This window comes from Schistocerca cancellata, chromosome 12 (genome assembly GCF_023864275.1).
Source record: "Schistocerca cancellata isolate TAMUIC-IGC-003103 chromosome 12, iqSchCanc2.1, whole genome shotgun sequence".
Taxonomy (NCBI): Eukaryota; Metazoa; Arthropoda; class Insecta; order Orthoptera; family Acrididae; genus Schistocerca; species Schistocerca cancellata.
In genome coordinates, this window is record NC_064637.1 from 78,634,618 (window position 1) to 78,652,704 (window position 18,087).

Consider the following 18,087-nt stretch of genomic DNA (forward strand, 5'->3'; position numbering starts at 1 on the left):
AAAGCAATGTATCAACTAGCTGACTATTCCATGATTAATATCTGTTGTATTTAAACAGTAAATCAGCTCACACTTGCTTTACGCATCAAGAACACTTACTACCCATTCTGATAATTCTTTGATAATTATTATTAAGTTAATGTTAATAAATCGTGGTCAGTGTCACTTAATCCCTCATGCGACTATAATATGCGATAGCCTACCACATATCTCAGACTTCATGCTGGTATTTCAAAGTCCACTCTCAATCTGTTTGTAACAAAGTTTGGCTGTGGTTCCCTATAATATTTTCTAAATCAACTCCGGGTTGTGAATTATCAGTTTTATGTCCATTCATAAAAATTACAGAGGACCCACACTCGATTATGACTTGTCCATGCACTCGAGCAACTCAGAAGGTATCATCCTTCTCAAAGACAAAAAATATCAGGCATAACGCAGCATTGCGATCTGCTATGTCAACACATTTATATCCATCTCATAAAGACTTATTACCTATTGATCCTAAAACCTATTGTACTTAACTAAATTCTTTACTCCATAAATAACTAATAAATTAGAAATGATTTATATTATACTGTGTCAATCACTCAGCAAAGATTTCACAACAAAAAAATCTCCGCTAGAGATGACGTAATGGGTCACTACCTGTTTTGACTCTCTTAGCCTCACGTGACACAAGGTATATCCGACTGTAATCGACATCCCCACACGATTATTTCTTAAAGTTTTTGAAGGCTATACGGACGATTACCCATGTAATGCTACAACTCTTTATTTGTAGTAATATGCATTCAATTTCAGTACCTTGTGAATTCAATCATGTTATTTATGTAAATCAGGCACATTAAAATGACGATTCGTACAAAAAACAGTCTTGTTTATCTGACGTTTGTTAAAATTGCTGCAGTAGAGAAAAGGACTATTTAGTTTTATGTAGCAGACAGTGCCATAATAGACTTAACCAAATCGAAAAACCACGCCACTTATGTGTACAATTTGCATAACAGCTTTTTCTGTTTTTGCCGAAACATCGATTTTCATGACACAGAACGTTTTGACAAAACAGTGGTGTCCCAATGTCATGAAAAGCACAAAAGATTGTTTTACTCTATTTTCTATTGGGAATGCCCCTTGGTGTAAACACCATAGCAGTGCCGAAACAACTTTCCACCTTTTATTGAAAATAGTAGGATTACAGGTCCATTAATGCTTCAGAACAAGAAGATTGTCTTCCACCTACTATTATTCACTGAAGCCAGTAAACTATTTGTTCTTACTCGGACTAAGTTTAACACTGTAAAATTAAGAGAAAAGTAAGCTTCTCTTTTTAAAAAAGGTGAAGCAACCCCAGTTATAGAATTTAGCTGTTGTTTCTCTGTTATTGGTATTATCCACATAAGCCCACCAGTATTTATCATAAAATAATAACTGTATCCATATGCTATGAGAACAGAACAGGAATCTAGTTATCTGCTTAGGTGTATAATAGCATGTGAAATGAGTGACTGAAATGCTATGTCTTGAAATTTCCTTGAATATCAAGTTATTGTCAATGTACTTTATGTCAAACTGTAGTTAGTTGAAGGTAACTTAAACTGAAATATCTTATATTGTACTTGTGTGAAGTACCGTTTTTCTGAAATTGATGGCTTTTGTGATTTTTTAATGTAACAAAGAGTTTGATAGCACACTAATGTCCCTATTTCACTCAACCAAATGTATAGCAGAAAATACTGTTCACTCTTATATCCCACTGGGACACTAACATTCCATCTTTTAGTGAATGCTTCAGAGCAACAAAATAGTTCACAACCTAGCATTATTCCCATGAACATGTAAATTGTTTGTGTGTACTCAAGATGTTTAACACGGTAAAATTAATAGAAAAGTATTTTTCCTTAAAAAAAAAAAGAAAGCTCTAGCAGATAGCTGTTGTATTTCTTAGTTATTAGTATTATCCACATAACCACACACACACACACACACACACACACACACACACAAACACATATGTATATATGTAGGGTGAGTCACCTAACGTTACCGCTGGATGTATTTCGTAAACCACTTCAAATACTGACGAACCGATTCCACAGACCGAACGTGAGGAGAGGGGCTAGTGTAATTGTTTAATACAAACCATACAAAAATGCACGGAAGTATGTTTTTTAACACAAACCTACGTTTTTTTAAATGGAACCACGTTAGTTTTGTTAGCACATCTGAACATATAAACAAATACGTAATCAGTGCCGTTTGTTGCATTGTAAAATGTTAATTATATCCGGAGATATTGTAACCTGAAGTTGACGCTTGAAACGTCCGATGTTCAGTTGCGTGTTGTAACAAACACGGGCCACGGTCGGTGAGCAGCATCTGCAGGGACATGTTTACGATGGTGACCGTGTTTACGAGTGTGGCTGTAGTGCACTGTTGTGGTTTGGTCTAGCTGCCGCAGTGTCCGCATGTAGCGCTTGCTGGTATTGTTACTCTGCATTCGTCTTCGCACGCAGACCAACTGTAGTACACGGTGTTACCAGACGTCTGTGATAGTGTAGTGTTGTAGGAACTGTGATCATGGTGTATTCGAATTCTGAAAAGGCGGAGATGATACTCATCTATGGCGAGTGTCGACGAAATGCAGCTGAAGCCTGCAGGGTGTATGCAGAACGGTACCCGGACAGAGAGCATCCAACGTGCCGCACATTGCAAAACATCTACCGCAAACTGTATGCAATAGGTATGGCCATAGCATGCAAACGGGTCCGTAACAGGCCCGTTACAGGAGAAGCGGGTGCAGTTGGTGTGTTAGCTGCTGTTGCCATGAACCCACACATGAGTACACGGGACATTGCGAGAGCCGGTGGACTGAGTCAAAGTAGTGTCATGCGCATACTGCATCGTCACCGCTTTCACCCGTTTCATGTGTCGCTACATCAGCAATTAGATGGTGATGACTTTAATAATCGAGTGCAATTCTGTCAATGGGCATTAACAGAGAATGCGTTGCAGTTCTACCTGTTTACCGATAAAGCGGGTTTCACAAACCACGGGGCAGTGAATCTACAGAACGTGCATTACTGGTCCGTGGGCAATCCTCGCTGGCTCAGACAGGTAGAGCGACAGCGACTGTGAACTGTAAACGTATGGTGCTGAATCATTGGCGACCACCTCATTGGTCCTCACTTCATTGCAGGGGCCCAAACAGCTGCAACATACATCGCGTTTCTACAGAATGATCTGCCAACGTTGTTCGAAAATGTCCCACTGGAAACGCGTCGACGTACGTGGTATCAGCATGATGGTGCACCTGCACATTCCGCAATTAACACTAGGCTGACCCTTGACAGGATGTTCGACGGGCGTTTCATAGGACGTGGAGGACGCATAAATTGGCCAGCCCGTTCTCCTGATCTTACACCTCTGGACTTCTTTCTGTGGGGTACGTTAAAGGAAAATGTGTACCGTGATGTGCCTACAACCCCGGAGGATATGAAACAACGTATTGTGGCAGCCTGCGGTCACGCGGTCACATGGCGCCACCGCCTCCTCGGCGACACACTCGCTTGACAGTAATAGCCATACGAGGGGTTTATACACTACTGCCCATTAAAATCACCAAGAATAAATGCAGATGATAAACGGGTATTCATTGGACAAATATATTATACTAGAACTGACATGTGATTACATTTTCATGCAATTTGGGTGCATAGATCCTTAGAAATCAGTACCCAGAACAACCACCTCTGGCCGTAATAACGGCCTTGATACTCCTGGGCATTAACTGAAACAGAGCTTGGATGTCATGTACAGGTACAGCTGCCCATGCAGCTACAACACGATACCACAGTTCATCAAGAGTAGTGACTGGTGTATTGTGACGAGCCAGTTGCATGTTGAGCACACCATCGTAGGCGCTCCTGTCTGTGATGCAGCGTCAAGGGTAACCGCAGCCATGGTCTCCGAGCTGATAGTCCATGCTGCTGCAAACGTCGTCGAACTGTTCGTGCAGATGGTTGTTGTCTTGCAAACGTCCACATCTGTTAACTCAGGGATCGAGACGTAGCTGCACGGTCCGTTACAGCCATGGTCACAGTTCCTACAACACTACACTATCACAGACGTCTGGTAACACCGTGTACTACAGTTGGTCTGCGTGCGAAGACGAATGCAGAGTAACAATACCAGCAAGCGCTACATGCGGACACTGCGGCAGCTAGACCAAACCACAACAGTGCACTACAGCCACACTCGTAAACACGGTCACCATCGTAAACATGTCCCTGCAGATGCTGCTCACCGACCGTGGCCCGTGTTTGTTACAAGACGCAACTGAACATCGGAGGTTTCAAGCGTCAACTTTAGGTTACAATATCTCCGGATGTAATTAACATTTTACAATGCAACAAACGGCAATGACTACGTATTTATTTATATGTTCAGATGTGCTAACAAAACTAACGTGGTTCTATTTAAAAAACGTAGATTTTTGTTAAAAAACGTACTTACGTGCATTTCTATATGGTTTGTATTAAACAATTACACTAGCACCTCTCCTCACGTTCGGTCTGTGGAATCGGTTCGTCAGTATTTGAAGTGGTTTACGAAATATATCCAGCGGTAACGTTAGGTGACTCACCCTGTATATGTAATCTCTGTGCCCTTAGAACATGGGTACTTTTCATTCAGTTAATGGCTAACATACGATGACAAGAAGATAGAAGAAGTGGACAGTGTTAAATTCTTGGGATTACAGCTTGATAATAAATTCAACTGGGAGGAGCACACCACCGAACTGCTGAAGCGTCTTAACAAATCTCTGTTTGCAATGCGAATTTTGTCAGACATAGGGGATATAAAAATGAAAAAGTTGGCATACTATGCTTACTTTCATTCCATAATGTCATATGGGATTATTTTTTGGGGTAATTCATCAAGCCAAGCTAAAGTTTTCCGGGCACAAAAACGTGCAGTAAGAATTATATGTGGTGTGAACTCAAATACATCCTGCAGAAGCCTGTTTAGGGAACTAGGGATACTAACTACTGCTTCCCGATATATTTATTCCTTAATGAAATTTGTCATTAAAATATATCACTTTTTCAAACCAACAGCTCAATTCATGGAATCAATACTAGAAATAAGAATAATCTTCACAAGGATTTAAAGTCACTTAGTCTTGTACAAAATGGTGTGCATTATTCAGGAACACACATTTTCAATAACTTGCCAGCAACCATAAAAAGCTTAACAACCAATGAAATTCAGTTTAAGAGAAGCCTAAAGCATTTATTGGTGGCCAACTCCTTCTACACCATTGATGAATTTCTTAGTAAAACCAACTGATTTGTATATAAGTACAACGTAACTTCTGCACTATTTCAGTGCAGTAATGTGTTCATTGAAAATGTGTGTGTGTGTGTGTGTGTGTGTGTGTGTGTGTGTGTGTGTGTGTGTGTGTGTGTGTGTGTAAGTATAATCTAACTTCTGCACCATTTCAGTGCAGTAATGTGTTCATTGTAAATAAGTATTACAGTAGTTGTATTACATGTTTATTACCTTATAAATAAATAAAAAACTTTTTTATTTTAAATTCAGTGCATTAGTATTTGTAAAATGACTCTTAGTGTTCATTAAAAAATGATGATCATTCCACTTGGGACCTGTGGAATGGTACATTAGCTTATTTGTTTTAGTTGTAAATATTTGTCATGTATTGTTGTTTTTCTGACATGTTCCACATCCTGGAGGACCTCCTCACTACGGATCAATTGGAATGAAAGTAAATCTAATCTAATCTAATCTAATCTAATCTTAACAGCAATCTTTAGTTATGGATCTACGTAATCATAACAGTGGAAGGAGTGGCTGCAAATTATGTCTTTAAATTTCTCTTGAATTGTCTCATGTCATTCTTTTCTTTGTTTCAGAATTGACTCTGTTCTACCAATAAACCAGCTACTACACACACTCAGGTATTTTGCCTCTGGTGATTTGTTTCTGTCCATAAGACACTTTATTGCTATTGGCAAAGGGACAGCCAGCATGATTGTTAAAAGGATGTGTATTACACTGGACAACATGCACAAGAGGCAGTTTTTTATTATTTCATTTCTCTGATGCAATTAAAAGAAATAAAATACACAAATGTATGTGGGTTAATATATTTCAATTCTGAAATCACTTGTATCAATTTTTATTTTATGATCCTAATTTTGAGCTTCATGATCCATTTCCAACCAATAGAGTTCTTTTTCCCTTCTCTTGTTATAGTCCAGGGACTTTTGAAGCTACACAATCTGCAAATCTGCTAATTCTTTCACATTGAAGAACAGGTAGTTTTTATTCTGAAAACAAAACTGACCATTCTAAGCGGAGATGACAAGAAAATAAGGAAGAATGCAGTGAAGGTGCCAGGTCTCTGGTTACTACCCCTTCGCCTCCCAGATTACTTACAGATACTAGAGATGAATCCACAACTCAAAATTATGCATGAAACAGTTTCTCAACCATTCATGGTGAGATCAGTAACAGCAGCCTCCAGTTTGGTATGTGCCATAGGTACATTTCCACCCCAAGATTATAAAAAAAAGATAATGAATGCTTACTGTAAGTTTTGGCATCTTATTCTTTGTATATACCCTCAATATAATTAATAATCGTCACATCACAGAAACATGATTTATATATGCCCAAGAACTGCAAAAGTGGTTGCGCAAATAGTGTTCAATAATTTAGCAAGGGTATTTTCTGTATAACAGCCATTGCTGCCGTAATGAATGAATCATTCTAAGACGTAAATACAACAGCAAGCTAGCCAGTAAAACCTTTCAAAATTTTCAGTCAAATCAATCTCCATGATGTCTATGCTGTCACAGTTCGTTGGAGAGACTGTAAAGACCAATTAATTTACAAAGCAGACCGCATTTCACAGTGGCTTCTATTTATGTGCCTACTTACAATTCACCATCTACCCTACAGTTATGTTCGAAGGATTACTATCATGTAAAAATGTTGCATCTGAATCGAAATGATTGTGGCGTCCTTCTGTTGACATCTTTATCAAAACTGGTATTTTATTGTACAGAGTTTGGAACTTACCTTCCACATATGGGGCGTCATCAATCTACTGCCTCTGCTACATTTTCTGTGCCTAATATTTACGTGTTTCTTTCTTTAAATAATTAGAATAATAATAAATCATCGTATGTCTGTTGTAGCTGCTTTGTCAATGTGTGTGAAGTTGTTCGTGAATGGAAACTATTGCATAATTTTTCGTACACTTTATGCGAAAAATCTAGAAAGATTTCGTACTAGTGAAATTGCAAGTACCTGGTCATTTAACTAAATTCAAGATAGGAAGTTATACATACAAGTATGTACCCTACTAGTTTAATTAAATGTTTTGCACTAATATTTTCAACGAATGAGACCAAAACAGTTTTCGCGTTTTCTTCTATACTCTTGAACTCATTCACAGTATCTACCAGCCTCACCGAGCGAGGTGGCGCAGTGGTACGACACTGGACTCGCATTCGGAAGGACGACGGTTCAATCCCGCGTCCGGCCATCCTGATTTAGGTTTTCCGTGATTTCCCTAAATCACTCCAGGCAAATGCCGGGATGGTTCCTATGAAAGGGCACGGCCGACTTCCTTCCCCATCCTTCCCTAATCCGATGAGACCGATGACCACGCTGTCTGGTCTCCTTCCCCAAACCAACCAACCAACCAACCAACCAATCTACCAGCCTCAAGGCATCCTCGAGCGAAAACTTTTGCTATCTGGAACGTTTATCACTCATGTTTGACATGCTATTTCTGCAGACAGCGACTACCTAAATATGAAATGACACACGCAAAAATATCCAGAGTGCTCTTCAGCTATTGCCATGAATGCAATCAGGGAATAACTAACTGAGGAATGAAATGGCGATGTACAACGTGAACTCAAAGTTGACCAGTGGTTAGCCTGTTCCTCAGTTAGTCAGGTCTGTATTTATCCCGAGATTGTACAACTGGCCCTTGTGCTGTTGTTCTGTATCTCCAACATAAAGCTAAAGTAGTGAAACAGAATGCATTGGGCTTGATTGTATGAAGACTAACAACAGATCAGAAAAAGAAAAATGAATCCTGTTGCTTTGTTGCCATTTTAGCAATCCAGTAGAATGCACAAGATAAATTAACATTACAGCCAAAGCCTTTAAATAGCATGAGCGTTACAGCTGCATCTGAACTTGTATCAATGGTATTGCCAAAAATAGCTAGCATCAAAGAAACAATGGACAAAGTGCTTGATGAAGTTGGGCCATCGAATGTAAATTTCCTAACAAACGAATTAAAGCCATAAAGGAACATCTCAAAGGATTTATTAAGTCAAGTGGCCTATGGGCGCCATAACCAAATTTAGAGTGAAACTTTTTTACTCGAAGAGTGACCCTATTGATTTTTAGCTAAATACAGTTTCAAACGAAGTTAGATGCATGTGGTGCAATATAATCTTTATCTGTGTCTATCACCTATGATGAAGCTATTAAAAATGAAGTATACAAATTCTTCTTATATTTCCTCTACTTCTCACTGTGCCTCCAAAGTCACATCAGATTTTATCATTACATTTCCCTGTAGGAAGAAAGGTTAAAAATAAGAAGTTAGGCCTATCTCAAGTATGAATCAGAAGACTCTGTCTTAGCTTCAAATCGTGGGTACAATACTGGAATAGTAAAAAATCGCTAAAGAAAAATAATTATAGCGGAGAGTGGTGATGATAGTACAGAGGATGCTGATAATGGTGTATTTGTGAATAATGAAAGAGATAATTAGAACTTTAGTAATGAAGTTCAAGTCAGTTTCGACTGGATAAGTGCTACCAATCGTGTTATTCGTACTATTCAGCCATGGGAGAGTTCTTTCTTTCCTTTGTGCACCAGAATAAGCTTGTCTACTCATGACCTATTTCAGGCAGTTGACAGACAATAAAATTGTGGAAAATGCTGTGTATCAGACCAACTTATAAGCAATAGGGAAAGACGTTTCGAAACCAAAAATATTAATAAATATGTCTGTATATGCCCATTTATGGATTTTCATCGCCTAATACATATTGGAGAACCACTAGTCGGGTTTAAGCTGTTGATGACATAATGAGCCATGGAAGGTGGGAGCAGCTAAAATTAGGAGTCTTTTTTCAGTGATAATATAGATCCAGTTGACAATTTGTATAAGATTAGTCGCATTCTGAAGCCGCTGTTTGAAAATTTTCAAAATATCCCTATGACTGAAACGTTGTCTCTGGACGAACAGACGATGCCTTTCAAGGGAAAACATAGCTTGAAGAATAACGTGAAGAATAAACCTGAAAAGAGGTTACAAAGGATTTGTCTCCTGTGATTCAAATAGAATTGCATGTAGTTTAGAGATATATTCAGGGAAAGCAGAGCATAACCCATCTTTACCTGATATAGGTGTGAATGAAAATGTTCTTTGCTTGGCTTCTGTGGTACATAGAAACTGTATTTTGATAATTGGTTCACAGGAGTTTGGTTAGTTGTTGAACTAGAAAAGCGGGTATTAAGTCTTTATGAACAGTGATACTTCATCAACTTAAAGGTTGTACGTTCACTTCTGACAAAGAGATGAAAAAGAAGGGTCCAGGGAGTTATGATGAACATTATCTGAAATAGATGGCAGTAGTTTTAGTGCATTAAAAAGTCACGATTACAAAACTGTTCATTTTCTCAGTACTTTTGCTTATGCTCATTCAACATGGGCAGTAGAAAGAAGTGACCGTACAAAGAAAGAAAAATAATTGTTGAATGCCCCAGTATTGTTCGCTATTACAGTCAGAACCTTGTGGGGGGGGGGGGGGGCGATCAATTGGACTCGCTGATTGCTTTGTATCGCATCAAGATCTGATCAAAGAAGTGGTATTTAGAACTCGCATTTCACTTACTTGATCTCACTGTAATCAATGTTTGGATGCTATACAGAAGGACTGTACAGGTTGCAAGGTGAGAAAGTCATATCAGCTCAGCCAATGGGACTTAAAAGCTAATGTTGCTGCTTGTCTTCAGGAAAATAATAAGGATGTACAGAGGAAAAGGGGAAGATCTAGTAGTTCGTCAGTGGAAACTGTAATTCAGTTAAAGAAGGAAATTGGGTCAATGGCTCCTTATTTTTCAAGCAATAGATGAGTTGGACGTACAAGGTGTTTTACTCATAAGGGATGCAAATATTCTGCATTGTCGATCGTTTCAATGATAAAAAGCCTAGTAATCATCACCTCTGCACTAAGTAATTACATTATTGTCGATGTATAAAAAGGAAACTGTCTTGTGCAGACATAATTACTCTTTGTTTTCAAGTTATTTGAGGCTGAAATAGATCTTAGTTTGGGTTTTAACCTACCCCTTCCTGTCTTGCTGACTACTTTTATATATATCGAAATATATCGAAGGCCCAAAAAGGTGGTTGCAAAAGTTCTTTAATATGAGTATATGTCACATCATAGTGAATGTAAATATTGAAAGAATATAAGTCGTGTGAATCTATACTCATTTCATCGCAGAAATTCCAATTTTGGATTACAAAGATTTGATCGTACTGAAAAATCGATACTTTATTCGTTACGTAATACAATGAGGTTCAAGCGCATATTTGTTAATATCATAAACTGTATTTATTCATAATCGATAGATGATATGAAATGATATTTTTGTTTATAGTTTACAAATCTTTGTTTAAAAGAAGCAGGTTGAACCGTTCTCAAATACGAAAGACTGTTGCCCATCACGTTTGACCCTACGCCCTTGCTTCCGCGATCAATCCACTTGTCCCTTCCTCTCGGATGGGCTCTGTCTCAAGATGGCGAGCGTAGTGAGAGCGACTGCTGGCTTACTCAAGGGTTTTAAACCCTCTTTCATTGCAAATAAACTTCAAAATGATTCCGTTAATGCATTATCAGCTTTATCTACGAATAGTAAGTAAAGTTTTAGTCTTTAATCGTGCTTGAAGTTTGTTACTGAATGAGTATAATTATAGGCTGTGCGGTAATGGGAGTACCTTGCGGGTAACGGCCAGATCTAAGTGTGTGTCGAAATATGTGGTTCTTTCCTTATATTATTTTGACGATTCAGAGTCTGTATTTGTAGGTTTTTTACGTTGCGTTAATGTCGATTTGTAATTTTGGTAGCAAATCACTTATCATATTTGCAGTGAGTCAATATGTACCGGGTCTTCTTGTAGCTTTAGTACGTGAAAGCCAGTTTTTTTTTTCTTCGTTGACCTGTACAGACAGTGGTCGTAAGAGAGCTGAAAATTAAACTGCAGTGACGTTTTTTGTTTTGTCTCGGATTCTATCACGTTCATAAGCAATTTCGTACACACCTTCCGCGGAAGGAATTCGTCTCCATCGACGGAAAAGATTTTTGTTTGAGTTTTAACGAAAGAAAAACAGGTTTACGACAGTACTTTCGGCGCTGAAACACGCTAAAGGCAATTTTTTTTTTTTTTTTTTTTTTTTTTTTTTTTTTTTTTTTTTTTTTTTTTTGGAGTAATAATCTTACGAGAAAGTATTCGAACTGAAAGGGCAGTTTAAAGGACCGCAGCCATTCTGAACATGTTTATGGATCACCTCTAGATCTTTGACTGATTTTCCAACCTTTGTTATAATTTTTTATGGATAAAACTGACTAGTTTAGACCTGTATTTAAGCTGGCCCAAGAAGTTGTATATGCCCCATTTCAGGGGGGGGTTCAGTATTTACGAAAACATGTAGAAACCTGTTCATAAAGATAATCACTCTTAATTTATTACATGCTGTAAATTTAATTCATCGTACCTTGCCATTATTTTCCCATTCTGCCTTTCTTGATAAATATAAGGGAATTTTCCAACAGGCCAGCAGCGCCGATGGGCAGCAACTCAGCCCAAAGCAAAATCTGCAGGTGCTCAAGGGAAGGTAGTGGCGGTAATCGGAGCCGTTGTGGATGTACAGTTTGAAGACAGTCTGCCACCCATCCTCAATGCTCTGGAAGTGCAGAACAGAACACCAAGGCTGGTGTTGGAGGTGGCCCAGCATCTTGGTATGTTATTAGAAACAGTGTTTAACATCACTTCAAGAGTAAAATTTGTTTTGTTATTGTAATGCCACAGGCTGACTACTTTACTTCTGTCAACTTTGTCTGTAGGTATCAGTTGATACATATGCTATTTCTTTGTGCTAGCTTTTATTTAATGAATTGTAAGGCATGTTTTATGTAGATGTAGCTTTGACATGTGCTGTTGTAATGTAATGTTACAAATGTTTTCATCTGAAATAGGTGAGAACACAGTACGAACAATTGCCATGGATGGTACTGAGGGTCTTGTGAGAGGCCAGGCTGTGCTGGACTCAGGTTCACCCATTCGTATTCCTGTAGGTGCAGAAACCTTGGGCCGAATTATCAATGTCATTGGTAAGTTTTCTAAATATTGAAATGGATATTTCATGTGGTAAATTCACCTGACCCCTTCCTAAGTCATACTTGGCATGTCATTGTAGAAGACTAAAATTGATGCCATTGTAGCATATGCACGAGAGTAAAGGGAATAGTGCAAAGTTCAATTATGCCTTGGCAGTGATTTGTGCCATTTTAAAAATACTTCCCAGTGAACTAAGATGTTCATGTAGCATGTAACAAACTTACTGCAGTTATTAGTATGACTGCAAGTGGTAATTTTGTTTTAAGCACATACATGTTATGCCCTGTCAAGATGACTTAGTAATCATAACTTGTGGTGCAGAAGATGGCAAAAACTTAAATATCCTTCAATGGTATTTTTTAAAGAAACTTTGGAAACATTTACTGCTAAATATCTGTAATTTTTGTGACAGATGAAGTTATTAGTTAAATTTTAATTTTTGATTCTGTATGAGTTTGAAAATCTGTATGAGGCAATGCTTAAATATTGAAAACAATAGGTTTGATGATGACTTAATTCTGAGTACAGTTAATTTTTTAATGATAATTACTTATATTTTGTGTTAACATTGATAATAGAAAAAGTGATCAAGGATATTCCTAAGAAGTAAGAAATGTGAAATTCTACTAAATACTTGTGGAATTGTAGGAGAACCCATTGATGAAAGGGGGCCCATAAGCACTGACAAGTATGCTGCCATCCATGCTGATGCTCCTGAATTTGTGGACATGAGTGTGGAGCAAGAGATTCTGGTTACTGGCATCAAAGTGGTGGACCTACTTGCTCCATATGCAAAGGGTGGAAAGATTGGTAAGTAAGACATAATAATAGCCATAATATTGCTGTCTTGTTCAAGAAAGGTAGGACCAAACAGTTAGTGTTACGAATTGTGGTTTATACTTCAATCCTTATTTCATTTGCAAAGTGTTGTTAAATAATTTTACAGCTTGGACTAAAGAAACTGATTGTAGCAGTTGGAAGGGTTTTCCTGGATGAAATGGACTTAATTGAGTTCATATACTGTGTTTAGGTCTTTTTGGTGGTGCTGGTGTAGGCAAAACTGTGTTGATTATGGAGCTGATCAATAATGTTGCCAAGGCCCATGGTGGTTACTCAGTGTTTGCCGGTGTTGGTGAACGAACGCGTGAGGGTAACGACTTGTATCATGAAATGATTGAGTCTGGTGTCATCTCACTGAAGGACAAGACCTCAAAGGTAAAATACACCTGTACAGTTCTAACCACCTGAAACACCTTTTTTGGATGCTGCGGAAGTCATTCAATTTTTGTTTCTCTGGCAGGTAGCGCTGGTGTATGGGCAAATGAATGAACCACCTGGTGCCCGTGCTAGAGTTGCGCTGACTGGACTGACTGTGGCAGAATACTTCAGAGACCAGGAGGGACAGGATGTGCTGCTTTTCATTGACAACATCTTCAGATTCACCCAGGCTGGATCAGAGGTAAGAATCTTAAATGTCACCTTCTGTGGTAAAATGTTCTGTAGAAACATAAACGGTATTTGTGCCATAATAGTTCTAAAGACCATGAATTTTCTTATGTTATGCCAGACTTTGATTCATGAAGTAAAAATTATAGGGGTGATAAAAATTAGGTATAGACATATTGCTTCATCAATCTTAACTACATTGAGGCAGGCGTGCTGACAGAAATTTGAAAAACAGTGTCTGTAACTTACCTTAAATCATCCCTTATCAGTAGTCAAAGAAATAGTAGGAAAGCAATATAGGCTGAACATTAATGTGCAGTGAGTAGTGAGGGAATATTTTCTGCCACTTTGAAACATTCAGTGATAGAAATTGATGACATTTCACACTGACCACATAATCCCATTTGTTTGAATAATTTCCTTAAAATTGCTGTTTGGGTGCATTAATGAAACCCAAATTAGCTCGTTGTATTTAGGACACATGAGGTGCGGAATGCTTTGGAAGCAGAAATTATCTGGAGTATGTATCAAATAATTCATTGCTATCTGGAATGAAATTTGAAAATTTTGTGTACTCTTGACATTGTAAACCACATCCTCTAGTTGATAGCTACCATGTAAACTTGGTTTGTGGGATACTTGTATTCCAAACTAGTTCAGTGTTTAATTCTGTTTGAGTTTGATGCTGCTGCTGTTGAAATAGAAGCATCTAAGATGTGCCCATCTGATTCAGTTGGATCTCCTAGAAATTGATGTGAATTATTAGCTACTTGTAATAATATACTGTATCTTAAACAATGTGTCTCTCTCCAGGTATCTGCCCTGTTGGGTCGTATCCCCTCTGCTGTAGGTTACCAGCCCACACTGGCCACTGACATGGGTACCATGCAGGAAAGAATCACCACCACAAAGAAGGGGTCAATTACATCAGTACAGGTATGCCTACCTAAAGGCTCATTCTTCGTAAATATTTTTGATATTTGCTTTGTTATAATTTGTAACATAATATAGAAGTGATGAAAACATTCTTTGAGTTGATACATAACCCATAGCTCAATTTCAAAATAAAGGCTTGTTCAAAAATTTCATCTGTCACTTCGATTTTCAGGCCATCTATGTGCCAGCTGATGACTTGACTGACCCCGCTCCTGCCACCACATTTGCTCACTTGGACGCCACGACTGTATTGTCGCGTGCTATTGCTGAGCTGGGCATCTATCCTGCTGTGGATCCCTTGGACTCCACCTCCCGAATTATGGACCCTAACATCATTGGTCAGGAACACTACAATGTTGCTCGAGGAGTACAAAAGATATTGCAGGTAAATATTTTAGAAATAGTATTCCAGTTTACTAGTGCAAACAGTATAAAGTAGTTAATGTATATTACCCTTCTGTTATATTACCCTTCTGTTTTATTTCAAATCTTGAGTCGTTAGAATGTGATGTCATTTGAAATTTAAAATATACTTGATCATTTGGAGGAATTTTGATTCAGTATTGTGAGTCTGTTAAGACACATCGTCCCATAGGCCCTTAAAAGTTCTGGAATGTGTAGTAAAATTATCCATATAACACACTTCAATAAAATCGGCTAGTGTTACTTTTACAGGTTTTAAGTGGCGGTCCTCATTGCTGTGAACAACAACAAAAGTTGTCAAACAAAGCAGTTTTGTAATACTTCTTTTACATTTGTGAAATGTTAACAAAATATACAGGTTCATTGATTTTTGCCTAGCTGGCCTGCAAAGTACTTTAGTGGAAGCTCGCAGATGAAAATCTGCAGAGCTTGTAGTAAGTCTGCATAATTTGCCATTTTGTAGACTAAAACCAGCTTTTTTTCTTGTTTAGTGCGCAAGTAACGAATGGTTTTAATTTCTTAGGACTACAAATCTCTGCAAGATATTATTGCTATCCTGGGTATGGATGAGTTGTCTGAGGAGGACAAACTGACTGTGGCTCGAGCCAGGAAAATACAGAGGTTCCTGTCGCAACCTTTCCAGGTGGCTGAGGTCTTCACTGGCCATGCAGGAAAACTCGTCCCTCTTGAGGAAACCATCAAGGTAATTCAGACTTTTAGAAACATGTGACCTGAAGATTTGGTGATAAAAATTCGAAGTTATCATAAACTTACTCTTTGTATTTCATGTGTTTGCAGGGTTTCAAGCAGATCTTGAATGGTGAATATGACCACTTACCTGAGGTAGCATTCTATATGGTGGGGCCCATCGAAGAGGTTGTTCAGAAGGCTGAGAAGCTTGCAGAATCGTCGTAGTTAAATAGTACGTGTCACTAAATTATTGTATGCATTTCGTTATCAATAAAGGTTCAACATTTATGGCTCCCATTTGGATTCATGGAAATAGCTGCCCAAAACACACAACCCTGCAAACTTCCCTGTTTTCACATGGTTGAAGTGTTTTATGTTATTAATATTTCATCAGTGTTAACTGGTGTTTCCAGATCTAATTGTTTTCAGAAAGGCAGGTAATTTAAGCTTTCATATTAAGTGAAAGTTTCTTCATAAATTTAGGTGATAGTAATCACTGTGCATTTTTGTTACATATTTTTACATGGTTTTCAAAGCATTGGTAGTGAGGTATTAACAAATATTGATTAGATACGTTGATTAAAATGACTTGGTGATTGATTTTTCCATAGTCAAGTGACAAGAGTTTTCAGTACCATTGCCTGAGTTGCATTTGGCAGATACAAAGAAGAGTATTGTCGAGTGTTGGCTGCATGCTAAACCTACTTTTTTAGCTATAAAAATTATAAATGCCGGAGGATTGGTTACAAAAATGTAATCCATGAAAATGCAGTCTTTGACCTGCAGTTCTGTTAAATTTATGTCTGTTAGGATTTAAGGATACTTCTAAATTGCCTTACATATTCTCTGTAATTTGTGTTGCCAGGTGATTCGTGATGTGTAAGAAGAATCGAACAACTGTGGATTGTCCAGTTTGTGACTATCTGATTTTTTTATGTAATGTGTCCATTACCCTGTTGTGATGCATCACTCCATGCTGCTGTTAGAAGTAATTTATCAGTGCATTTTGGCTAGTCAGCTGAAGAAGAAAAATTCCGGTTTGCCCATTTTGTAGTCTGTGTATGTATATATTTATGTTGTAAACATTGATGAAAAAGACTATAAAATGGTATGGTTCAGTATTTGTACTTGTTGAACATTACAGCTGTTTTCATAGAATAACTGTATCAGTTAATAAATAACTTGCTTAAAATCTGGTTTGTAATATTGTTCAGCCAGAAAGATTAGTTTGTAGTGCACTTGGCTATGTTATAAAATTAAGCAGTTTGCTCCATTCTTATAAATAGTAGAATTACTAATGCATACAAAATTAGATTTTGGTAGCATCTGTTCTCTTGAAATTGGATGAGTGATAAATATTTAAAGTAGAACAACATGATCCAAAGTAGTGTTACAGGTGGGTTAAGACAGCAGGCTAGGTTGCAGTGAAATTTTATTAATGATGGATTTTGACTTCATGTAGAAGTAAGCTTCAGAATCAGCACTACTTTTTTCTGTTGGTGGCTCCTCTGAAGCTCATATGTCAACACAGTTGTAAACTGCTTCAGCAGCTTATGACTGCATTGCTGCATGAGCATCAGAGTAACTTCCAGCAGCAGCCAAATGATCATTCTGAAGATGACTTAGACATGAAGTCAAAACTGGTCATTAATAAAATATAGTAATCTAGACTTATTTTAACAAAAAAAAATTACACTGCTGCGTATTAAAACTTAATATGCTAGGTAATGCACGGTTCAGTTAGTTTCAAAGTTCTGGAAGGAAGAAATACTAAGATTGAGGGAAATAGGAGTTGCAGAAAAGGAAAAAGAACAAAAAAAAATGAAACTGAATGTGTGGATTGTGTGAAATCTGTCTGCAAATGATTTTTCTTGCAGTTTAGATGTTGCTCATTACAACCATTCCAGACTCAGCCTAGCATAATGGTCAAGCTTCGTATATTAAGTCCATCCAGTTAGTATAACATTTAGATAGAGCATGTTAACAAAATGACACTGGCTTTCGAGAATTGATAGCCTTTATCTACAGATACTTAATTACAATATACTCTGAAGGTGTTTTACAATTTTATCCAATGCACTAAATGAAATTCATCTGACATTTGTACACTTCTGGACTTCGTAAAG

General features: G+C 37.8%; 1 protein-coding gene across 1 annotated transcript; it reads left to right on the forward strand.

Annotated features, from left to right (window-relative positions):
* Positions 1-10,824: 10,824 nt before the first annotated feature.
* Positions 10,825-17,153, forward strand: LOC126109568 (ATP synthase subunit beta, mitochondrial). Its single transcript, XM_049914590.1, has 11 exons — positions 10,825-10,982; positions 11,902-12,087; positions 12,325-12,459; positions 13,115-13,276; positions 13,497-13,681; positions 13,767-13,925; positions 14,726-14,848; positions 15,021-15,233; positions 15,795-15,974; positions 16,070-16,193; positions 16,827-17,153. The coding sequence occupies exons 1-10, from the start codon at positions 10,868-10,870 to the stop codon at positions 16,184-16,186; spliced, it is 1,575 nt and encodes a 524-aa protein (XP_049770547.1). The 5' UTR covers positions 10,825-10,867; the 3' UTR covers positions 16,187-16,193; positions 16,827-17,153.
* Positions 17,154-18,087: the final 934 nt, after the last annotated feature.

Coding starts and splice junctions, on each gene's coding strand:
- LOC126109568 (XM_049914590.1), top strand. CDS start 10,868: ATGGCGAGCGTAGTGAGAGCGACTGCTGGCTTACTCAAGGGTTTTAAA. Junction 13,682..13,766: donor TGAAGGACAAGACCTCAAAG/GTAAAATACACC, acceptor TTTCTCTGGCAG/GTAGCGCTGGTGTATGGGCA. Junction 15,234..15,794: donor GAGTACAAAAGATATTGCAG/GTAAATATTTTA, acceptor TTAATTTCTTAG/GACTACAAATCTCTGCAAGA.